This window comes from Bos indicus x Bos taurus, chromosome 23 (genome assembly GCF_003369695.1).
Source record: "Bos indicus x Bos taurus breed Angus x Brahman F1 hybrid chromosome 23, Bos_hybrid_MaternalHap_v2.0, whole genome shotgun sequence".
NCBI classification, from domain to species: Eukaryota; Metazoa; Chordata; class Mammalia; order Artiodactyla; family Bovidae; genus Bos; species Bos indicus x Bos taurus.
In genome coordinates, this window is record NC_040098.1 from 32,842,173 (window position 1) to 32,867,970 (window position 25,798).

Sequence of the window (25,798 nt, forward strand, 5' to 3'; positions counted from 1 at the left end):
AACAATATGGTTTAGCTTGTCCTGATTTTGAAATGTACATATGCAAAGTCATATCTGGAGTATTTTGCTTTTATCCCTGAGTAAGATCGTCCCTCTGTGTTATACTGATGCAGAGAGTTCTAGTTTGCTGATATGCACTGCCTTTGAATATTCCATTTTTACCTGTGCACCAATGTATTTATTTATCTAGTCTACCACTCATGGACATTCTTGTGGTTATACAATATAGCAGGTTTAATTTCTCAAAAATGGTCACAACAATTTCTCCTGACCCACATTCACTCCTCTATCAAATTTAATTCTGGTCCCCTTGAATCTGAATGACCTTGTGGCAGCTTACTCCAATAGAGTGTGGAGGAAGGGAAGCTGTGGGACTTTCATGGCCAGGTCTTAAAAAGCAGCGCATTGTCTGCCTTATTTGCTGGAACCCTCAGGCTTTGATCTCTGAACTATCCATCTCTGAATTTCAGTGATTCTGAGGGCCCCATGTAGTGAGAAAGCCAATCTATCTGTGGAGATGACATTTGGATACGCTGGTTAGTCTCTGTAATCTTTGAACCATCCTAGTTTAAGGAGTAGTGTTCTTCTGAATCTCCAGCTGTTTCCAGCTTCCCGTGGTCAAGTCTTCTCAGCTGAAGTCCCAAATATCATGGCATAGAGAGAAGCCAACTTCACTCTGCTCAATATGAAATCTTGATTTGAAGAATCTATGGGTATAATAAAATGGTTGTTATTTGAGGTCACTAAGTTTTCAGTGCTTTGTAACCTAAACAATAATGGTTTCAGTTTACTTTCAAAAGTTATTAGCTGGCCAGTTACTTATTTTTTTAAGAACTCTTTTTGACTATAACCTACATTAAAAAACACATTTTTCATTATATAGTCACACTTAGTGTACTCATGCTTGCCCTAACTGAGCTTTTGAGGAAGTAATAGATATTCCTTTTAAATGAAATTTGCTCTGCTGTTTATTCTTCTCATCTATTCCCTCTCCTCTTTTCTTTATTTAAGTTCAGTAAAGATGATCACAACGAAAGAAGTTGATTTCATAAATAATAGGTCTCAGTCAGCAGATTGAAGGTGTAGTTTAAAAGGTGGTCTTAATCTCTATCTTGTAGAATATGTATACATTTCAATTCTTATATATATATTGCATTATACACAAACCCACACACATTTTACACTTTAAACTCAGAGTTAAATTGTTCTACACTGGCCTAAGGCTGAGTAAATCAATAAAAACCAAAACAAAAAATATGGAGTCAATCTAATAAATGCTTCTAAACTTAATTTGGATGTTAAAGCATATGGAAACTCCAGGAACCCATCATTGTTTTAAAATGAAAGCCTGAGACAGGTTAGTGACTCACCCCTGGACTGCCAGAAAGGGAATTCTATGGTACCTGGAGGGAAAATGTCCCTGCAGAAGTTCCAAGTGTAGAGTAGTTTGGATTTGGGGATGGGATGGAGGATTTGTATCCTTTCTTGGTCCAGAAGAGCTTAAGAATATCAAACATAAGTGTTTACATATATACTCTTGAATCAAAACACAGATATCTTAATCCTGGCAAGCTCTTCCTGTCTAGAAACAGGACCCTGTGAGAAAGAATGACTTCATTGATAGTAACTACCTTTCCATTAACCTTAATATTGGACTCAAAGTCACTTTCCTAATTAATCCCTTCACTATCTATTTATTCAAAGATGCTGCTGATGTTTTCAAAAGAGATGGTTCAATGAACGAGAACAGATTGCATTTAGGCCGGTGTATGTTTTCTCTGTTCTTTACTTTTCTGTCTTTATCTGTACCTCTTCCTATTATTTCCTCACCATCCTTTTACATTCCCTCCCCATTCTCCCTAACTTCATGCACTTGCTGGCTTGTAAATGTAAGGTTTATCCATTTACAGAGGATTGTTAATTCATAAATAGCTGCAGTTTGGCATGACAATTAGACACATTCTTGTATAGTTCTCTATTGCTACACGATATGCTATCCCAGAATTTAATAGTTTAAAATAATAACAAGCATGTATTATCTCACACAGTTTCTATGGGTCAGAAATTTGGGGGTGACTTAACCGGTTGGTTTTGATGTGAGATCTCTGATTAGACTGGAGTCATATTTATTTTGGAAGATCACCTGAAAACTTGATTGAGAATAGGAAAGCCAGTTCTCACATGGCTTACATGGCTAGCAAGTCAGTATTGTCTGTTGGCAAAAGGCCTCAGTTCCTGGGCACATGTACCTGTTTACTGAGCTGCTTGAGGGCTCAGTCCATCACAGCTGGCTTCCACAAGAATGAGTGATCCAAGAGAGGGCAAAATTGAAGTCATACTATCTTTTATGACAAAACTTCAGAAATCACAATATTCTCTTACTTCCATAGGTCAGTCCTATTTAGTTTAGTTGTATGCACAAGTGGCTGCATATCAGATGAGAATTTCCAGGGCCATGTTGGACTCTCTGGCTATCACTGTCCTGGAGACAAACAACTTCATTTCAGACCCCAATTCTAGCACTTACTCGGTTTGCAACTTTAAGACATTTACTAAATTCTGTTTCTCATATTTAAAATCTGGATGAGGGTAGTACAGTAGATTTCACTTTTACTCCCAATATTTTGCTGCCCTTTTGGGGAGGATTATACATCCTTGCCCACTGATATGGATTTATAATAGGCCTCCCCCTGTGAGGAATATATCGCCTCAATATCAGTCATCACCATGGGAGTTGCTTTGGTTGATAAAATGTGAGTAGAAGTGAGGTGGATCCACATACCAGCAGAATCTTTACAAGCAGTGAGATCTCTTTATGTCATTTTCTTTAAGTCTGGGTCCCTCCATGAATAAAATGTGGAGCAGAGCCACAGCTGATCTATAAAAAATATATATATATACAATGTGAACCTAAAATAACCTTTGCTGTTGTTATCCACCATGTTTTGGGGGTTGTTTGTTATCTAATCTAGCAGAATCTAACTGACACAACAATTAATCAGTAGGAGTACCTTAAGATTTGATAAAGTGTTTTTGAAGTGTTTATAACACTGAGACATAGTAAACAACCCTATGTATTACCTTTTATCTATTAACCAACCTAAGCTCCCCTGAATTGAGTTTGTAAGCCATGACGTCAATTAGTTTGTCAGAGGTGTATTTACTTTCTGGTCTGTGCTGTGTGCTGTCCTTAGTCGTTCAGTCATGTCCGACTCTTTGTGACCCCATGGACTGTATTTTCATCCGGCAGTAGTCTCCCAATCAGTCAGTTCCACCACCCTGAGGACCCTTGTGTACAGTGTTTTGTGGAAAAGAAACACTGAACAAGTTACCATTCTACAAACTCTTCTTTTTCTAGGGAATCACCAATCTTCTTTTTCTCATACTTGCTTTTATGTGAATTTTCCAGACTTACAGTAATCAAGATATTCCAGTATAATTTATGACAGTTACAATATCAATATAGTCAGTTACAGTTTAGAATATTACAACATACTTATAAAGTTTACCATAGAGAAAATACAATGTGGTAGGCACTGTTCTAAGCACTTTACAAATGCTTAGTCACTTAATTCTTATGATAACCTTATGTGTTATTATTATCACCATTTTCCAAAAGACAAAATTGCATCCAAAGACATTAAGCAACTTGCCCAGGAACTTAAACTAAGAGACAATGCTGTCTCTTAAACTAAGAGACACCTTGCTGTTTCTTCTCTTGGTGAGATAATTCCATTGACTAATTCCATCATCCTTTATAAATTGGTTTTATACCACATACAGTGAAATTTTATTTTCATATTTTAAAGTTTTATTTCTAAGCACTATTCTTTAGTGCTTTAGGTTTGGGGTGGTGTAGAAAGAAACATGAGAAATAGAATTTAGTAAATTTCTTAAAGTTGCAAACCGAGTATTCTTGAGGTTTGGGTTGGGGTAGAAAGAAAGGGGGATGCAGTAGGAAACAGGGAACAATTTGTAGGACAGCATAGTTTATGAAGTCATAGCATAATCCACAGTAGCTTTGAGAGAGTCAATTCCTAGGCAGGTTGATAAGAAGTCTGGGGTCCCCGAGGAGGAGCAAGGGGTCTGGGGCTCTCGAGGAGGAGCAAGGGGTCTGGAGTTCTCAAGGAGGAGAAAAGGACAAACTTTTTTTTCCTTTAATCCAGGAGCTGATGATTACCCAACAAAACAACTCAGTTTAAACTCTGTACTAAGGATTATATGCAGATGACACCACCCTTATGGCAGAAAGTGAAGAGGAACTAAAAAGCCTCTTGATGAAAGTGAAAGTGGAGAGTGAAAAAGTTGGCTTAAAGCTCAACATTCAGAAAACTAAGATCATGCATCTGGTCCCATCACTTCATGGGAAATAGATGGGGAAACAGTGGAAACAGTGTCAGACTTGATTTTTCTGGGCTCCAAAATCACTACAGATGGTGACTGCAGCCATGAAATTAAAAGACGCTTATTCCTTGGAAGGAAAGTTATGACCAACCTAGACAGCATATTCAAAAGCAGAGACATTACTTTGCCAACAAAAGTTTGTCTAGTCAAGGCTATGGTTTTTCCTGTGGTCATGTATGGATGTGAGAGTTGGACTGTGAAGAAGGCTGAGCGCCGAAGAATTGATGCTTTTGAACTGTGGTGTTGGAGAAGACTCTTGAGAGTCCCTTGGACTGCAAGGAGATCCAACCAGCCCATTCTGAAGGAGATCAGCCCTGGGTGTTCTTTGGAAGGAATGATGCTAAAGCTGAAACTCTAGTACTTTGGCCACCTCATGTGAAGAGTTGACTCATTGGAAAAGACTCTGATGCTGGGAGGGATTGGGGGCAGGAGGAGAAGGGGACGACAGAGGATGAGATGGCTGGATGGCATCACCGACTTGATGGACGTTGAGTTTGAGTGAACTCTGGGAGTTGGTGATGAACAGGGAGGCCTGGCGTGCTGGGATTCATGGGGCAAAGAGTCAGACACGACTGAGAGACTGAACTGATCTGAAGGATTATATAACAACAATGTATCCTGTTTGAGGACATGTTTCTCTTTGAGAACCTTCTGACTAATCCTGTTAAAATGTATATTATGGGAGTGGGTCTGATGAAAGTGAAAGTGAAGTCGCTCAGTGGTGAGACACTATGGGCTGTAGCCTACCAGGCTCCTCCATCCATGGAATTGTCCAGGCAAGAGTACTGAAGTGGGTTGCCATTTCCTTCTCCAGGTGATTTTCCTGACCCAGGGATCGAACCCAGGTCTCTGGCATTGCAGGCAGTCACTTTACCATCTGAGCCACCTGGGAAGCCCAATCTTGCTATAAGTTCTAATCTTGTCATCTTAAAATGTAAATTGTGGGAGTGTAAGATCTTTACAACCTTGAGATTTTTTTTTGTTTGTTTATTAAACAATTTAAAAAGTATGTAACTCCCTTGCTAAGACTAGTGAGGGGGCACTCTCTGTCCCCCTTCTGATGTCTATGTCAGAAGCTTTCTCTGTCCTGTTTTATACTTTAATAAAACTCTGCTATACAAAAGCTCTTGAGTGATCAAGCCTGGTCCCTGGTCCCGAAGCTAAATCTTCTTCGGAGATAATGAATCCAACATCATTCACCATAAGCCATCAGCTTCCCCTTTAGTTTCCATCAATGACCCACCGCTTCTGTGATGTGGACAATTCAGGCTTTTAGATTTTTTTTCTTTTCTACTCCTTTCACCCAATACTGGTCTCACATAAAGTGTTTCCATATACTTCCCTGGTGGCTCAGAGGTTAAAGTATCTGCCTGCAATGCGGGAGACCTGGGTTTGATCCCTGGGCTGGCAAGATCCCCTGGAGAAGGAAATGGCAACCCACTCTAGTATACTTGCCTGGAGAATCCCATGGACAGAGGAGCCTGGTGGGCAACAGTCCACGGGGTCGCAAAGAGTCGACCACGACTGAGCGATTTCACTTTTACTTTCACACACTTCCCAACCAAAATGTGGTTCTTAAAATTTCCCTATGGAGAAATTCTGGAGCCCTTAATATTCAGGGGTTTAAGAGAGCACAGATGTCATAAAGGTTCTCCCTTTGTAAAATATGAATCTTGAGCCTACAGTGGTGAAGCTGCATCCTGAAAAAAAACAGCCTCCATAGAGCCAGCAGTGTGAGCGCTAGGACAGATATTTTTGTTCTTGTCCAGTTACTCAGTCGTGTTCAACTCTTTGCAACCACATGGACTACAGCATATCAGGCTTCTTTGTCCACCATCTCCTGGAGTTTGCTCAAACTCATGTCTATTGAGTTGGTGATGCCATCCAACCATCTTGTCCTCTGTTGTCCCCTTCTCCTCCTGCCTTCTATCTTTCCCAGATAGATATCCCAGGGCAGATACTGGGTACCGCAAACATTTTAGAAAATGCTGAAAACACAGCTCCGTATACGAGTTGCTCAGGAAAGACCAATGTTTATCAGTTGGGTTCAGCCCCACTGTCTGTCACTCTATTAGTACAGTCCAGTTAAAAAACTGTTCTAGGGGTTCACATAGGAGGAATCTAATAGCAGTAATTAGATAAACAGATCATGAAAGAGTTAAGAAACCAGAAGAAAGATGCTGCTAATCTGCTAAGTCGCTTCAGTCGTATCCGACTCTGTGCGACCCCATAGACGGCAGCCCACCAGGCTCTCCGTCCCTGGGATTCTCCAGGCAAGAACACTGGAGTGGGTTTCCATTTCCTTCTCCAATGCGCGAAAGTGAAAAGTGAAAGTGAAGTCGCTCAGTCATGTCCGACTCCTAGCGACCCCATGGACTGCAGCCCACCAGGCCTCTCCGTTCATGGGATTTTCCAGGCAAGAGTACTGGAGTGGGTTGCCACTGCCTTGAGGAGTAACCAAAAATAAGCAGCAGCAAGAAGTTGCCACTTTTCCAAGGGCCAGAGTTGGGATGGACTCCCCAGTGAAGCTGAAATGACACAGGCTGGTGAGATAGGAGCTGAGACCACCAAGAGATCAGCTCTCTAGTGGAGAGCTATACACTCTAGCAGCCATACAGGATCAGGAGGCTGGATCTCAGGAAGGAGAAATTCCAGGGTTTTCCCAGGAAGCAAAGCAAGAAGGGGAGAAATATCTTGGTCTCACCAACATGTTCTATCAGTCCTTCCCATTGGTCAAGTCTATTGGAAACCAGTGAGCAAGAAAGAAAGTGAAGTCACTCACTCGTGTCCGAGTCTTTGTGACCACATGGACTGTAACCTACCAGGCTTCTCTGTCCATGGGATTTTGCAGACACAGGTACTGGAGTGGATTGCCATTTCCTTCTCCAAGGGATTTTTCCGACCCAGGGACTGGACCAGGGTCTTCTGCATTGCAAGCAGACGCTTTACCATCTGAGCCACCAGGGAAACCAATAATGTCAGCTGTGGGCTCTTCACATATGGCCTTCATTGTGCTTGTGTGTGTTAGTCGCTCAGTCGTGTCCGACTCTTTGCGATTCCACAGACTGTGGCCCGCCAGGCTTCTCTGTCTGTGGGAGTCTCCAGGCAAAAATAGTGGAGTGGATTGCCATTCCCTTCGCCAGAGCAACTTTCCAACTCAGGGATGGAACCCTGGTCTTTTGCATCGCAGTCAGGTTCTTTATCATTTGAGCTACAGGGAAGTCCTAAAAATACTGGCAGCAGTGGGATTCAAACCCACATCCCCAAAGAGACTGGAGCCTTAATCCAGCGCCTTAGACCGCTCGGCCACACTACCACTTCCAGGTGAGCAAGGGAGCCTGGGCATTGTAGTTTTCCCTGACATACAGCTGACTTGGAGGGAAAACAGGCAAATGATGGAAAACAATCAGAAATTCAAACCAGTATTTCTGCAAATCTGATGTCTGAGCAAGAGACACTGCATCTGCACTCAATCACAGGTACACTTCCACTTTTAAACACTCTGGATCAAGAAGACAGTTTCACTTTCTTTTAATCAGGTGTGATACCCAGATCCTCTGACAGAACCCCAATGATCCCTGTTTTGGAGGGTTCATACTCCTGGGTTATCTTCCTGTTCTTGAGTGTGTGCTGATCTGGTGACTTGTTTCTGACAAATAGAATATGTCAAAAGCTATGATGTGTCATTTTTGAGATTAGTTTCCAAAGGGTTGTGGCTTCTATCTTGGGCTCCCACTTGCACTCTCTCACTTGCACATTTCCTCAGAGGAAAGTCAGTTGCCAAATAATGAGCTGCCACATGACAAGAAACAACCAACAAAGAACTTGAGGACTTCTAAGAGCCCTTGAGGAACTGAGTCCAGCCAACACCCATGTGCATGGGTGTTGCAAGTGGATCAATACCACACTGAGCTTTGAGATGACTGTGGGCCTGGCCACATCCTAAATGAGAGATGTGAGAGATCCAGAGAACCCAGATTACCTGAGCTCACATCCTGAAGCTGCTAAGTCTGGATGCAACAATAGGTAACAGATAATCCAGATGAAACAGATGGGTATCTTTTCAGGGGCTCCAAAGAGCTCCAGTACCACAGTCCTTTCTGTATTGGTGCAGAAAAGAATTCAGTGAGAGGCAAAGTGATAGATAAGAATTGATTTACTTGTGAGGCTGGTGGCCCAAGCGGGTGGGTAAGGAGGTCCTGTGCCCCAAAGACTTCCTGGGCTACAGTTTTATAATCAAAGGAAACGTGGGATGGGGAGGGAGGGAGAAGAACTTCTTTGTCTTTCTTGAGTAGACGTCACGTTTCCATCATCAGCTTCCGCTCCAGGTTGAGCAGGGGAGTTTTTTTTTTTTCCTTTGTCCATACATGGTCAAACTTGTCTAAAAATTATTATTATAATTTTTTAATGTGTTCAGGGGGTATGTCCTAGGGATCATTAACTTATTGATCTCACTGGGCAGGATGTGGGTCTCATTCCACCATTGTTTTATTGTTTGGGACATATCCCTATGCTTCTGTTGCCTGATTTTGTTCCTAAGCAAGCCTGCTTGGTTTTGTGGTTAAGAAAGCCTGCTTTGCTGAGTAATCATTAACTTGCAGGGGTCTCCTATATTTCCTCTATTTATAGTCCAATAGTGGGATCAACTATTTAATCACCTACTTTGTCCATTTACTCTGCCCCTATCACAGGGAGGGATAAACCAAAGACATAAAAGGGGAAATAAAGGGAAGAGAAAGCATCATTTTTAGTGTCTGTTATGTACCAGGAAGATCCCCTGGAGTAGGAAATAGAAACTCACTCCAGTATTCTTGCCTGGAAAATTCCGTGGACAAAGAAGTCTGGCAGGTTATAGTCCATGGGGTCGCAAAGAGTCAGGCACAACTGAGTGACAGCACGCATGGCACCAACATACGTACCAAGCCCATTGTTCCCACTTAACCTTCACTTCTGTCCTCTGAGTTGGGTGATCATCATTGGTTCTGTTTTCCAGACAAGGAAGCTGAAAAGGGACAATAATTTGCTCAAGGTTGCACAGTGTTGAAAAGCAGAGACTTGATGGATAGCCAAATCAATGTTTTTATTCTTATCTCACACTGTTCCTGAACTCAAAACAACCAGTCTTCAAAGTTGCAGTCATTTCATTTGTGTTGAGTACAAATAAAAAAGAGAAAATTGTTTAAAATCAAATGCCTTCTTGCTTTCTTAAAATTGTATCCACCACTTCTTTCTTTCTCAGAATATCATAACTCACCTAAAATGTTTAAAATAAAATTTTAAATAAAAAATTTTATATTTCTGATCCTTTCTGCACTTAAAGATGGAAGTGTGCCTATGGTTGAGTGCAGATACGAAGTTTAATGTACAGGCATCAGATTTGCAGAAATATTTGTTTGAATTTCTTCTTGTCTCTTTCATTCTCCTGTTTAACCTCTGAAGCTGCTGTCTGTCACTAGAAACTACATTTCCCAGGCTCCATTGCTCTTTAGGCTTCCAGTAAATGTGACCAATGGGAGACACTAAATGTTGGTGAGACAAGGGCGTTTTTTAGTTAAAGACCAAAGAACAATATAAAATTGGAGTAATAAGTAACCAAATGAAATCAGAGCCTTCAAAAGACAGTTTTTAGCTCTTTGGGCTACTAGAGCACTGGTTTCATTGTGTAATTAGATAATTATTGTTATGACAACAGCAGCAAACAACAACTACCTCTTTTAGAGATGTCTTTGTGTTGGGCACTCTTCTGAGATCTTTACCTATATTCTCTCATTTGCCTTCCCAGTAACACCATGAAGCTGATTCAGCTCTGTGTGTCTTATTCTCATTGGCACACCTCCCCCATCCATCCATTTTACCAGAAACATGTATGTACTCAGCAAGTTAGGTAATCTGTGATTAAATAAAGTTAGTGCCTTATTTTATTTATAGAGTGAGCATTATAATCTAATGAAATGAGGTAGAAACCACATTCCAACCAATCCAACTCTAGTTTAGACAGCTAGCAGTAAATTTGGATAACAATGAATATTTGTCTGATCCTGAGGCATAGCTTCTGTGTCACAGGTGCCATCTAAGCAGGATGGTTCCTACTGATGGAGCCAGAGGACCGCTCTCCAACAACAAAACACAGATGCCACCACTGGAAACCCCAGCTGAGCTTGTATTTCTTTCGTGACTGTGTCCCACTGGGGCATTCGTGGAGAGTGGCGGTGGGAGAGTCTCTACATATTTCAGCACAGACCACTTAGTGTGAAAACAAGGTACTTTAAAAAAGTGCTTCTTAGAAGGTAGTTAATGCTAGATAGAGAGGAAAGAGACAGGGAAAAGATCAGACAAAAGAAAGGATGGGGGGAAATACAAAGGGTTAAGTGAAAATTTTCAGAAAAAGCTGATGGTTTGTAGTTTTCATGGAGAGCGTTTGGGAAGATGAAACTCAAGTGGGTTAGAATAGTGATTAAAAAGTGCAACCTTAGCTGTTAATGTAAGCTGTGCAGATACACTCCTTTCCACTGACCACCGCCCTTAGAGGTCATTAACTCCTCCTAACAGGTCTTCCTACTTCTGGTCGGCAGGCACAGTGTGGCTTGTGTCTGCTGGAACTCATGGGCAGAAGTCAGCCGATGCATGGTGCCTGTTTCTGCAGCTCTGAGTCACGTGTCAGGGAAGGGAACAGCCTGATGCACAGAGCGGCTGTGCTCCAGAAGGGGCCCCAGTGTCTGTGCTGTTCCTGTTCATAGAGGGAGCGTGAGAACAGACTTGCATGAGGAGAAGAAACATTTTCTGTGTGGGTGTCAGCTGGGAACGCCAGCCTCCTAGCACCTGGGAACATTGGCTGATTCTCCCACGGGGAGAGAAGCAACCATTGTTCCCAATTCATTGCCAAGCAACCAGAGGCAGCCCCTGGGGTCACTGGTTAAACAGCCCTGCCTTTGCTCATGGTATTCCTAGCCAGGCTGTACTGACAGTCCACCCTCCCAGCATCACCATCTGCCAGAAGATGGTTGCCCTCCCAGCAGGCATCTCTCCGGTCTGGGAGTAGGAGGAAATTTAAGGAGGGTCCCACTGAGAAGGTGACATTTGAGCAAAAGCCTGAAGGAAGTGAGGGGTGAGGTGAGTTAGGCTGGGGGCAAAAAGTTTTCCAGGCTTTCTCATAAAACTTGGAAAGTCGATATACGAAGTCAACAGATGGGAAGCAATGCAGGAATATCCATGGTAGCTGTGGATCATATGACTGCGGGAATTAAATCAGCCTGGGGACATGGGGCTCATTTGGGATGTGACACAGAACTCTGGGGGCTTCCCAGGTGGCTCAGTGGTAAAGAATTCACCTGCCAATGCAGGAGATGTGGGTTCGATCCCCGGGTTGGGAAGATCACCTGGAGAAGGAAATGGCAACCCACTCCAGTGTTCTTGCCTGGAAAACTCCATGGACAGAGGAGTCTGGCAGATTGGACATGACCTAATGACTGAACAACAACAACAACAAACAGAACCCTTTTAGGTAGGAAAACAGAACAACAGTGTGAGCCAATGTGTGTGGATGAGACAGAGACATAGACAAAGAGAGGGATGAGAAGTATGAAAGTACATTTACGGGGTAGAAATGAAGGATGTTTAAGGCAGTGACGTGCTGGTAAATGTTTAACAACTGGTGCTCCAGGAAAACTCCTTAAATATTTATTTGTAGTATTTGCTAATTATTGGCATATAAATACTCCCACTATGGCCAATTCCAGGTTACTGAGGTTACACTGAACACAGAATAGAAAGCAAGGAAAGTTCAAAATGACATGTAGATTTTCCACTGGAAGCCTGAGAGTTGAAGATGTTGAGGGCAGTGAGTGGATGTCTACAAACCACTGATATGTTTTGTGGCTGCACAGAGACCAAGGGCCCCAATCTCTAAATTCACAGCCTGAAGGACTGAATTAAGGGAAACTTGAAGTTTCCTTTTGTGCTCTTCCCAACCTCAGATATGCAGATGACACCACCCTTATGGCAGAAAGTGAAGAAGAACTAAAGAGCCTCTTGATGAAGGTGAAAGAGGAGAGTCAAAAAGTTGGCTTAAAGTTCAACATTCAGAAAACTAAGATCATGGCATCTGGTCTCATCACTTCATGGCAAATAGATGCGGAAACAGTGCAAACAGTGGCTGACTTTATTTTTCTGGGCTCCAAAATCACTGCAGATGGTGATTGCAGCCATGAAATTAAAAGACACTTACTCCTTGGAAGGAAAGTTATGACCAACCTAGACAGCATATTCAAAAGCAGAGACATTACTTTGTCAACAAAGGTCCATGTAGTCAAGGCTATGGTTTTTCCAGTGGTCATGTATGGATGTGAGAGTTGGACCATAAAGAAAGCTGAGTGTTGAAGCACTGATGTTTTTGAACTGTGCTGTTGGAGAAGACTCTTGAGAGTCCCTTGGACTGCAAGGAGATCCAACCAGTCCATCCTAAAGGAGATCACTCCTGGGTGTTCATTGGTAGGACTGATGTTGAAGCTGAAACTCCAGTATTTTGGCCACCTGATGCGAAGAGCTGACTCATTTGAAAAGACCCTGATGCTGGGAAAGATTGAGGGCAGGTGGAAAAGGGGACCACAGAGGATGAGATGGTTGGATGGCTTCACCGACTCAATGGACATGGGTTTGGGTGGACTGCAGGAGTTGGTGATGGACAGGGAGGCCTGGTGTGCTGTGGTTCATGGGGTCACAAAGAGTTGGACACGACTGAGCAACTGAACTGAACTTCATTTATTTTTTCCTTTCACAGAGGCAGTGTGTCTAGGGCCCCTTTTCCTTAATGGATTTCCACATGTTCTTTTCTCTGCCAAAGTTGCTTAGGTACCCATAAGATGTGATTCTCCATATCCAGGGAGTTAAATTGAGCCAAAAAATGGAGCAGGCAGTTTGAAGCATCCCTGTTTTAGGAGTCTCTACTCTTGCAAAGGTGGCTCAGCTGAGTTTGAAATGCCCACCCAATCCACTGGGGCTGCTTCTGTATCTGAAATAGACCTGGTGGGAGGTGAGAAGGTGCATGTATTACCATTTCGAAACCATGTCTGCCAGGTCCACTCCTCTGGAAGCTTCCTCCGACCATGGGACCATGGGGTAGTGGCTGCCAGAAGCAAGTAGCACTCTGGTTTATCACAACCGCAGTCACTTTAATCTCTGCAGGTGGAAGCCAGCATATGCAGACTTGGAAATCCTGACATCCTCTCTGACTTCCCACCCTGTGAATAGATCAACAGGTGAAGGTGGTAGATTATTTCTATACGTACTTCTATCTTTACATAAGTTTTCACATGTTTATATGAGGTTTTACAAGGAACAAAGTGATTTCTCATGTGCTCTCCGTTTGATTGGCTTTTCAAAACCCTGGGAGGTGCTATTATCCCATTGTACAGATGAAAAGCCTGGTTTTTCAGGGATGGCAGATGACACACCCCCAGTCAGAAACTTGAGAAACGACGGAGCTGGAATACAGACCAAGATATTTTTTCTTCCAAACTCCCATTTCTTTTCAGAATATCTCACTGCAGGTCTGTGTTATGTGTACATACATGTGGTTATATATGTATGCACAGACATACCACTTTGTACAGGCTTATTGTATAGGGATTTTTAAAAGATGAAGCTGGGTGTGGCCTTCTATTAATCCAGCCTTATGAATTCATCAGCTATTTCTTGAGTGACTAGAATATGCTAGGCAATGTCAGACTACAGCTAGCAATACAGCATGGACCATCCAAGCCTCCAGCCCCAAATGCACAGACTTTAGAGTAGCAGAGATATGGTTAAAACCAGACCTTGACTGCAGAGGAAAGAGCAGAAGGGGCAAAGGAGAAGGCAGATTGAGAAGATGTGCCTTCTAACTCCTGTGTAAGGAAATGGCCATTGAACCAGGTAGTTAATGAAACTCTTCTTCCCTCTTGGTATCATATTTCATTTCTTCATGCCAGGGTGGAATTTGGGGAGCCTGTTCCTATTCCAATATTTTATATACAGCTCTCACAAAATAAGTGGTGTTGAAAAATTAAATAATGTTATTTGTGCTGTTCTTTAGAGTTCCAAACAATTTTTTCATTCTCATAGTTACTTAAGGTACATATTACCTCCATTTTACAGATGAAGAAGCTGGGGTTCAAAATGAACTTGACTAAGGCCACAGTTTTTAAAGATAAGAACCTTAAGTCCTTGAATTTCTGATCGTTTTCCACCATCCCAGCAGAATATTAGAACAATTTCCATTTTGCTGGAAAGCAGGGTTTGTTATTTCAGTATTGTTTTGTGTGCCTACCAACAGAGGACAGGTTACATAAACGGTGAGGCATCCCCAAAGTACAAAAACATTAGACAATGCACAGTACCCTCTGTGTTCACATTTGGAAAGTTTTCCAAGATATACTGTTAGAGAAAAGAGCAACTGTATCAGTCAGCTATGTTTTAAGAACGAAAGTTGGAGATAAGGGGAAAGAAAAAATACATTCTCGCTTGACTCATATCGGCATGAATTAACAACAGGCAAATATATAAGGAGAATAATGTTACTTAGGGGGCAGTGGGGCAATCCAGTAAAGGAGTGGATTCTCAACATATGCCTGGTTATTTCAATTCCTTTGGACCCTCTCAATGTATCCTGGTGATCCATTGGCTAAGACTGTGGGCTCACATTGCAGGGGCCCTGAGTTTAATCCCTGGTCAGGGAGCAAGATCCCACATGAAAGAAAGAAAGTGAAGTCACTAAGTTGTGTTCCATTCTTTGCTACCCCACAGACTGTAGCCTGTCAGGTTCCTCCATCCATGGGATGTTCCAGGCAAGAATACTAGAGTGCGTTACCATTTCTTTCTCCAGAGCATCTTCCTGACCCAGGGATCAAACCCTGGTCTCCTGCATTGCAGACAGATTCTTTATCATCTGAGCCACTTTAAAGAGCCCAGATCCCACATGCTGCAACTAAACCTGTGTTCTGCAACTAAAAGCTGGCAAAGCCAAATAAATAGATAATTTTTAAAATGTATTACTTATTCAAGAAATTAGATACATTTTGTACCAAAGATAGCTTCTCCACAATAATAGTTCCCATCCCTCCCCTTTCACTCTCCTTATCCCCAAGACACACAGTACACACAATGAAAGAAACCCAGAGTAAGTTTTTAATAGAAAAAATTTTGCACGTGCAGGATCAATCAGTGATATCAGAACACTGACACCAATCCATTTATTTCTGAGCATTGATGAGTTTGACAGACACTCTGGATCGAGGCATCTCTTTGTAACAAGAAGCTTTTGAAACCTAAGGGAAGAGAAGAAACCAAAGTAAATGTATTTGGGAACTTCTTTCTTAACCTTCCTCAACATATGCAGAAAAATGTACCAACCTGTTTCCTCATAACTGGTTCTATTCTTTCTGAGTATTGTGCATGCTAAGTCACTTCTGTCTTATCCGACTTTTTGTGACCCTATGGACTGTAGCCCCCCAGTCTCCTCTGTCCATGGGATTCTCCAGGAAAGAATACTGGAGTTGGTCGTCAAGCCTTCCACCAGGGGATCTTCTGAAACCAGGGATCAAACCCACGTCTCTTATGTCTCATGCATTGGCAGGCGGGTTCTTTACAACTAGCGCCACCTCATTTCCTCACATACACACTCCCTGTGGTAAGAGGACACAGCATCCCTGGAAAGATGCTCTAATTTTGCTCTTCAGATAGAGTTGCCAGATTTGGCTAATCAGTTCAGTTGAGTTCAGTTCAGTCACTCAGTCGTGTCCGACTCTGCAGCCGCATGAGCTGCAGCAGTGCGCCAGGCCTCCTTGTCTATCACCAACTCCAGGAATCTACCCAAACTCATGTCCATTGAGTTGGTGATGCCATCCAACCATCTCATCCTCTGTCTTCCCCTTTTCCTCCTGCCCTCAATCTTTCCCAGCATCACGGTCTTTTCAAATGAGTCAGCTCTTCACATCATATGGCCAAAGTATTGGAGTTTCAGCTTTAACATCAGTCCTTCCACCCAGGGTTGATCTCCTTTAGGATGGACTGGTTGGATCTCCTTGCAGTCCAGGGAACTCTCAAGAGTCTTCTCCAACACCACAGTTCAAAAGCATCAGTTGTTTGGTGCTCAGCTTTCTTTATAGTCCAACTCTCACATCCATACATGACTACTGGAAAAACCACAGCTTTGACTAGAGGGACCTTTGTTAGCAAAGTGATGTCTCTGCTTTTTAATATGCTGTCTAGATTGGCTAATAAAAATACAATATGCCCAGTTAAATCTGAATTGAAGATAAACAACAATTTTTGTTGTACTATAATATGTGTGGTTGTTGTTGTTTAGTCTGTAAGTGGTGTCTAACTCTTTGTGACCCCAAGAACTATAAGCCCCTAGATGATTGTGTCCATGGGATTTTCCAAGCAAGACTACTTCAGTGGGTTGCCATTTCCTTCTCCAGGAGATATTCCTGATCCAGGGATCGAACCCACACCTCCTGCATTGGCAAGTGGATTCTTTACCACTGAGCCACCAGGGAATCCAGCATAGCGTGTCCCATACAATATTTGGGGGCATACTTATAGTAAAACAATTATTTGTTAATTAACTGATATTCAAATTTAACTGAGCATCCTATATTTTATCTGGCAACCATATCCCTAGATGCTACTAGGAGGAAACTGGTTAAGTGCACTTGAGCATATCAGCCCAGAGGGACAAGAAGTCCCTAGCCTGGTGTTACAAACAGAACTTTCTGCACTGACAGACATGTTCTATATCTTTGCTGTTCAAAGCAGAAACCACCAGCAACTTGAAATATGCTTAGTGCAATTGAGGACCTGAATTTTTTTAAAATTTCATTTTATTTAAATTTAAAATGTCACATGTGGCCTGTGGCCTATATTGGACAGAGTAGCTCAAGAATCAGTCATGTATCTCCCTCCAAATGTAGCAAATGGAATTTAAAACCGTTGGTGGTTAAAAAGTTTCATCACCTAGGAATAAACTCACAAATCCTTGCATATTAATGATCTGTTTCTGTGCAGATAGAAGTTCTGTTGCCAACACATTAATCCGGAGTATTCACTCAGAGTATTTCCTGAGTATCTATTATTTGGGATGATGGGCTAGGATATGGAGATGTATGATAGAATTTTTCAACAAACTCTCTCCATAGAAAATCGTGTTAACTGGATAATCCCAGTATTAGAATGTAAAAGGCTCTGAGGTGCCCCTATGTGCTGAGCAGGCATTGTAAGGAATGAAACAGCATTGACTTGGTCACATACGCCAGCTGAGTGCTCCTTTTCTTTCCATTATTCTAAACAAACATTTAGTAACCATAGACCCAATAGGGCATTAAAGAAGATTCTTTTATAAATCATATTGGCCAGCAGAGAAAACAAACCAATGGCTCAGACCATAAAGCATCTGACTGCAATGGGGGAGACTTGGGTTGGATCCCTGGGTTGGGAAGATCCCCTGGAGGAGGGCATGGCAACCCACTCCAGTGTTCTTGCCTGGAGAATCCACATGGACAGGGAAGCCTGGCAGGCTACAGTCCATGGTGTCACAAAGAGTCGGACACAATGGAGCAACTAAGCACAGGGCCACTAAGAGTTATCAGAAGACATTGTCTGATGAGGTTAGTGCAGAAACCTCTGGAAGAAGGTAGAGTATGGAAAACAAATGCAGCATACGGTGTTTCCAAGTTTCACTGCAGCCCTAGTAGCTGTGTAGGGCAGTGGGAAATGTATTAACAATGGTTCATTTCAGTTCAGTTGCTCAGTCATGTCTGACTCAGTCATGTCTGCGACCTCATGGACTGCAGCACACCAGGCCTCCCTTTCTATCACCAACTCCCGGAGTTTACTCAAACTCTCGTCCATTGAGTCAGTGATGCCACCCAACAATCTCATCCTCTGTTGTCCCCTTCTTATCCCACCTTCAATCTTTCCCAGCATCAGGGTCTTTTCAAATGAGTCAGTTCTATGCATCAGGTGGCCAAAGTATTGGAGTTTCAGCTTCTGCATCAGTCCTTCCAATGAATATTCAGGACTAATTTCCTTTAGGGTGGACTGGTTGGATCTCATTGCAGTCCAAGGGACTCTCAAGAGTCTTCTCCAACACCACAGTTCAAAAGCATCAATTCTTGGGCCCTCAGCTGGCTTCCCTGGAAGCTTGGACGGTAAAGCGTCTGCCTACAATGCGGGAGACCCGGGTTCGATCCCTGGGTCAGGAAGATCCCCTGGAGAAGGAAATGGCAACTCACTCCAGTATTCATGCCTGGAAAATCCCATGGACGGAGGAGCCTGGTCGGCTACAGTCTATGGGGTTGCAAAGAATCGGACACGGCTGAGCGACTTCTCTTCTTCACAGCGGTCTTTATACTCCAACTCTGACATCCATATATGACTACTGGAAAAACCTTATGTTTGACTAGACGGACCTCTTTTGGAAAAGTAATGTCTCTGCTTTTTAATATGCTGTCTAGGTTGGTCATAACTTTTCTTCCAAGGAGCAAGTGTCTTTTAATTTCATGGCTGCAGTCACTATCTGCAGTGATTTTGGAGCTCCTGAAAAATAAAGTCTGTCACTCTTTCCATTGTTTCCTCATCTACTTGCCATGAAGTGATGGGACCAGATGCCGTGATCTTAGTTTTATGAATGTTTTAAGCCAACTTTTTCACTCTTACTTTCATCAAGAGGCTCTTTAGTTTATCTTCACTTTCTGCCATAAGGGTGGTGTCGCCCTTATGTAACAATGGTTACTGGGCAGATATTTTTATATAGAAACAGAAATAACCATGTCCTTTCTGGGCTCTGAGTGTGCTTTCTGGGGTGCAGCATCCATTCCCTGGTTCACTCACCAGAGAGTTGAGTCCCAGGCCCTTTCTGAGAAGTTGGGATGTCTACATGCCATGCTCCCCTTCATGGAACAGTCTAATGGGGAAAGGCAAACAACATGGGATCTTATAAAGACAATCTTAGACTGTATTTTAAAGGCTCTCAACAGGATGATTCAAAGAAAGTAACTTGGAGTGAGAAATAAACAGATGTTACTTTGTTTATTTTACTTTTTATATTTGAGGTTACTCTACACATGCTTCTTTTAACACTTGACACACAGATGTTTACAGAAGGTAATGATCTCTCCTTATATAACCTCACATAATGGGGCTTTTATTTCTAGATGGGAGACACCCTCTCTTCTCTAGTTTCTTTTTTTTTTTTTTTTCTTATTTATTTACTTATCTATCTAATACTGCTTTGCTTTGCGAAGGGTTGAGTGTATCTTAATAAATTTTAATATATTGCCAGGAATTTTTCTCAAGAGATTATACAACTGTGGCAATCCTTTCTCACCCTTATCATCCTAAGTCTTACTAGTTTTCGGGCTTGTCTATCCATAGGTGAAGGGCTTCCCTCATGGTTCAGCAGATATTTACTTATCTATCTAATACTGCTTTGCTTTGCGAAGGGTTGAGTGTATCTTAATAAATTTTAATATATTGCCAGGAATTTTTCTCAAGAGATTATACAACTGTGGCAATCCTTTCTCACCCTTATCATCCTAAGTCTTACTAGTTTTCGGGCTTGTCTATCCATAGGTGAAGGGCTTCCCTCATGGTTCAGCAGTGAAGAATCCACCTGCAAATGTAGGAGACCCATGTTCAATCCCTGAGTCAAAAAGATCCTCTGGGGAAAGAAATAGCAACCCACTCCAGTATTCTTGCCTGGGAAATCCCATGGACCGAGGAGCTTGGCAGGGTATAGTCCACGGAGTCACAAAGAGTCGGACACAGCTTAACAACTAAAGAATAACAACAACATCCATAGGTGAGAAATGCTATTCCTTTGTTGCTGTGATATGCATAACCTAACTTCTAGGAAAGTGAACACTTCTATATATATTGGTTTGTTTTTTCTCATATGCATTCTCTATTTGAATTTGATAAAATGTATACAGTATCCTCAGAGAAGGCAATGGCACCCCACTCCAGTACTTTTGCCTGGAAAATCCCATGGACGGAGGAGCCTGGTAGGCTGCTGTCCATGAGGTCGCTAGAGTTGGACACAACTGAGCGACTTCACTTTCACTTTTCACTTTCATGCATTGGAGACGGAAATGGCAACCCACTCCAGTGTTCTTCCCTGGAGAATCCCAGGGAGGGGGAAGCCTGGTGGGCTGTCGTCTATGGGGTCGCACAAGAGTCGGACACGAGTGAAGCGACTTAGCAGCAGCAGCAGCATACAATAGCCTGTTTAATATTTCTTTTCTATTATTGTTTGCGCTTTTCTTAGCAGTTTGCAGCTGTTCCTTGTAAATTAAAGTCATTAACCTTTTGTGTATGATGTTTTGCAAATCCTTTATTTCGATGTACTGCTTGTTTTGTACTCTCTTTATGGTATATTGCATCTTTATTTTTATCTTATGTTGTCTGTGTACCTTCCTATATGGCATTTGTGTTTCCTGGATGGCTTAATAATGACACCTCCCCCTCAAAACACACATGTACAAACTGAGGTTATAAAAAATCTTCCCTAAAATTTCATTTAGCATTTCTATTTTACATTAGATCATTAATCCATCTGGCTAGATCAATTTCAGATAGGTCTGTCTGGAGAAGAGAACGAGCTCACCAAAAAAATCAGAGGATGGGCATTGCAGAGAATGAGATCAACAGTACAAGTGTCTTGAAGTACCAAGGAGCCTGGCAGGTGGAAGAGAGACCAGTGTAGCTGGACAGAGAGATGTAATGAAGTCAGGTAGGTAGACTGAGGCTAGAGGTGGTCATGGATGACGCTTCAGGACATGGAAAGGAGTATGGTGAATAAATTAAGATATGTATTAAAGGTATGGGTAATGTGACTTACCAATTTCTATTGGTGCTATACTGATAATGCTTATTAAGTTTTTTCATAAATTTGTCTACTTATTAATGATACAGTTTTCTGGGTTTAAATATAGACTATATCTGCCTTTTGGTAGATCTCCTGATGATGCTAATGTTAGTTTGCTACAAGATCAAGGTGCTGAAGTAAGAAAGAGAGGGAAGAATTCTGGAGCTACATATATGACCCCTGATTCTTAATTTTAGTATATATGGGAAACCCTCAATTAAATTTCTAATGTCTTCTAATAACCCACATGCATTATGCTTAACAGGAATATTTATAATTGAGTTCAACAAATAACAAACCCTTAAAAGATAACCTGCTTCTAATTTTAAAATACATACAATTATTTTTTACAAGTGATTATAAGATGTACCACACTTGTAAAAAAAGAGCTCACATGATACATTTAAAAAATAGAAAGTGAATGGCTGACAGATGGAGTAATGGGAGGATATTGCTGTACAGATTATTCGGAAATTTTAAACAAGATTTTGTAACTGATTGTGTTGTATTAAACTGATCTGTAGAGTTCAGAATATCCTATATAACTGAATGATGATTCTGTCTCAATCTCACGTCTCAATAAATCTCTGAGATAAACTTTTGTCCCTAGTGCCTAGATGTCTTCAGTAATTGCAAGGCATAGGTTTACCATTCTCATCAACTTGCCCCAATTTAAATGGTCCTCTCCAGGACCCTTGAGGCATGGTAGATGGAAACCTACTCAAGGGCTGGAAACCAAAGAAAGCTACTGAGAGTTTATTGCCCACTAGAGAATTTCCCCAAGTGGTAACTAGGGCTTTTGGATATAAACAGTGACATTTCAAAGTTGGAGGCACAAAACTATGTTGGAGAGGAGAAGCTAGGCCTGAACAGTGAGGAATGTTCTCTGGTTGGGGAATGGCCTCTTAACAGTGTCTCTTAGGTAACAGCTTGTCAAATGACACCTTCTCTGTTTCTTTGAAGCTCTCAAAATAAGTGGCCAATGCAAACTGAATTTTTCAGAATGAGTTTTCTACTGGTAAGAGAAGATGTTATTACCAGCCTGTTAGTCTGTGTGTAATTAATGTCACCTCTGGTAATAAACTGACCCTCTAGTATTCTAGCCCTTTATTAGGTGCTTCCTAATGGCTCAGCCTCTGACCCAACTCAACATTTTCTCAGTGTCATTATCAAGTGTTTATTGTATGCCAGGGTCTATGCTATCAACAATTTAACAAGATGGGATCCTTGACCAAAAGGAGGTTTTGATGAAATACAGAAAATTAATACACTGTATCATTCACTCTTAAATAGTCCAATACAAAATTTTGTTATTGGAATCCAGAGGGGAGAATTTAAGTCTTCTCTAATTCCTTTCTTCATTTACCACAATAAATTACCTTATCAAGTCCTATGGTTTTTTACCAAACCATCTTTCCACTTGTGCCCTTGTTTCACTTGTCACATACTAAATGTGTATTGGATAACACAGAAATATGTGGCTTTGTAAAGCAATCATCCTCCAATTAAAAATAAATTTGAAAAAATGTAGGAAAAAATAAAAGTGCTGTGTGAAAAATAACAAGTGTGGGTCACACATTCTGAAGATTAACCTCCCTTCCAGAATGTATATTCCAGGACGATCACCTCTCCTCTTTGTCTTAAAATTCTCAAGAAATTAGGATGAAATTAGTAACACTTGGTATGTGGGCAAAGTTAAATCCTTTATGTATTATTGAGTTTTACTCTTTTCATAATTCTGATAATCTCCTAGAGAGCCATTGGTTATAAAATAGCCAGTGATTAGAAGTACTGGCTTCCTGACTTTGGGGCTTAGACAAGTTGTTTATGTCCTCTTCCGTTCCCTTTCTCTTTAAAATTGGGATAGGAATAAATAGTACTTATCTCTAGGATTGTTGGGTTAAACTAATATGCTGGACCAACAGTGACACACATAAGTGCTTAGTAAGTTTTGGTTATTACTCTTGAGCCCCCTGCATTCTAATGTCAGAACTCATACTGCTGAGCCCATCTTTTCATCACAAGAAAAGGCATACAGGAAAAAATGGACGCAGGAAGTTGAGGTCACACACCTAGTTAAGTGTTGGAGCTGGCAAGCTGGCAAGTTAACGAAAAGTATCCCAAAGTTTATATAAAGCAATTCCAACCTAAGAATCCAAGTTCTCCAACATAAAGGTATTGTTGGGCAGAAAGAACACAGTCCTCTTAGGGTACCCCTACCTGAGGTTGGACTTTCCCCAAACGGATTTTCAGTCTGGCTATCATTAAAAACCTGGGAGGTTTTAATGCGTGGTCATCAAGATGCTCATTTCTTTTTCTGCCACTTTGCCTTCACCAAACACCCATACACTAGCCAGGTCTTTGGTTAGTGGTTTCAAGGCCAGGCTGGGGGTGGGGCTGGGGGGTGGGGGTGGGGTGGGTAGCTCAGGAGGAGGGGAAGAGCGGGATGGAAGCTCCAAGACTGCAGGATGTCTGTGTCAAAGTTAAGAGGAAGGTGTGTCCAGGGGAACCAGCTACTGTTTAGATGATCTGTCCCCACACATCTGGATTTGAATGCTCCAAACCAACTGATTTCCATGCAAAACGCTTCAGTGAAGCCTCAGGAGTGTTTGAGTGTGGGTGCGTCTCCCTAGGCTGCCTAGGTCCCACATTTTGGCGTACTCAGCCTCCTTGTCTACTCCTTTAAGTACAAATTGAGTCATCCAAAATACTTTATGAGACTCAATCCTGGAAAAGAGGATCCTAGGGATTTTTGTACAGTGCTAGGTCCCCTGGTAGCTCAGACGGTAAAGCGTCTATCAATGTGGGAGACCTGGGTTCGATTCCTGGGTCGGTAAGATTTCTTGGAGAAGGAAATGGCAACCCACTCCAGTACTCTTCCCTAGAAAATCCTATGGACGGAGAAGCCTGGTGCAGGTTACTGTCCATGGGGTCGCAAAGAGTCGGACACGACTGAGCGACTTCACTTTCACTTTTCACTTTCATGCATTGGAGAAGGAAATGGCAACCCACTCCAGTGTTCTTGCCTGGAGAATCCCAGGGACTGGGGAGCCTGGTGGGCTGCCGTCTATGGGGTCGCACAGAGTCGGACACGACTGAAGCGACTCATCATCATCAGCAGCAGCAGCAGCAGCAGCAGCAACAGTAGTCAACTATTTTGGGGAAGACTACAGTCCTGCTCTAACCCTTTAAGAGCTGCGTTGGGAACCTAGAAACTTGAACCTTCTCATTCAGGCACTAATCTAGGGTTCCTGGAGAAGGCAATGGCCACCCACTCTAGCATTCTTGCCTGGAGAATTCCTTGGACAGAGGTGCCTGGCACGCTGCAGGCCATGGGGTCGCAAGTCAGACACGACTTAAGAATAGCACACAATCCACCTTACATACAAAACTACTAGGTTAGAAATTAGCCCCAAATATCAATTTGTAAATGGGGGAGAAGACACAATTCAAGTCTAGATTGTCTGTTCTAAGCTACCACATGTTAACTCCAGGCAGCTTTTCAGAAGCCCCTTTCTAAACACGTGCTTTTGTTTCAAACGGTAGTTTGAAAGTTAACCGGAGACCCTGATTTCCTTACTTAAGGACATGAAGGGTTCATTGCAGAGCGAGGCGTCTGAGCAGCTCTGGCCATCTTGCTCGGCACATTTGCTCTCATCATCCAAGTAATGTCAAAACAAGTTTACCGAGACCAATTAAACCTTTAGGCCTTACCTTCCAAAGCCATATATCACCTCACTATCAGAAATGCGTAACTACTTTGTGAATCAGGCCTTAATCAACTTACTTTATACTTTGAACCTTTTGTAAAAATAAAAGGTAATTTTCTTGTAATGCTTTAGCTTTCGTAAAAATTTTACTTACCTTTTTTGCTTTTTTTACAAATACAGTGATACCAGCTCTTCTTTTGAAATAGTGGGGGCTCTGAAAAGAGCCTTTGGGTTTGAAAGCACTTCCGGAAACTCAGGTCTCAGTCCAATTACTTGCCCTTGGCCTTATGGTGACTCTCGGTTTTCTTTGGCAGCAGCACCGCCTGGATGTTAGGCAGCACACCACCCTGAGCGATGGTCACACGACCCAGCAGCTTGTTGAGCTCCTCGTCGTTGCGGATGGCCAGCTGTAAATGGCGCGGGATGATACGGGTCTTCTTGTTGTCGCGCGCCGCGTTGCCCGCCAGCTCCAAGATCTCGGCCGTCAGGTACTCCAACACCGCCGCCAGATACACCGGGGCCCCAGCGCCTACACGCTCGGCGTAATTGCCCTTACGTAGTAGACGATGGACTCTACCCACCGGGAACTGGAGCCCCGCCCGCGAAGAACGAGACTTGGCCTTTGCTCGCGCCTTACCTCCTTGTTTGCCACGTCCAGACATAGCAAGTATAAAAAAGGAGCAAAAAACAACACTGTCTCTCAAAGTACACCAAGTCTAGAAGTAGGTAGAACACTGCTGCTTTTATAGGCATTTCCTGGGGAGTAAATCCGGTTGTTTGATTG

General features: G+C 42.3%; 1 protein-coding gene and 1 non-coding gene across 3 annotated transcripts; both read right to left on the bottom strand.

Moving 5' to 3' along the window:
- Positions 1-210: 210 nt before the first annotated feature.
- On the bottom strand, positions 211-25,749 carry LOC113881674 (histone H2A type 1-C). Of its 2 annotated transcripts, XM_027524745.1 has the most exons (3): positions 25,169-25,749; positions 13,454-13,640; positions 211-707 (listed from the first exon to the last, which is right to left on the bottom strand). In XM_027524745.1, exon 1 carries the CDS (start codon positions 25,674-25,676, stop codon positions 25,284-25,286), a length of 393 nt encoding a protein of 130 aa, XP_027380546.1. In that variant the 5' UTR covers positions 25,677-25,749; the 3' UTR covers positions 211-707; positions 13,454-13,640; positions 25,169-25,283. The 2 variants fall into 2 exon arrangements, with proteins under 2 accessions (XP_027380546.1, XP_027380545.1); XM_027524744.1 differs by lacking the exons at positions 211-707; positions 13,454-13,640 and adding an exon at positions 15,542-15,704.
- Positions 7,639-7,720, bottom strand: TRNAL-AAG. Its single transcript has one exon. It is a non-coding gene; the product is annotated as a tRNA-Leu (tRNA).
- Positions 25,750-25,798: the final 49 nt, after the last annotated feature.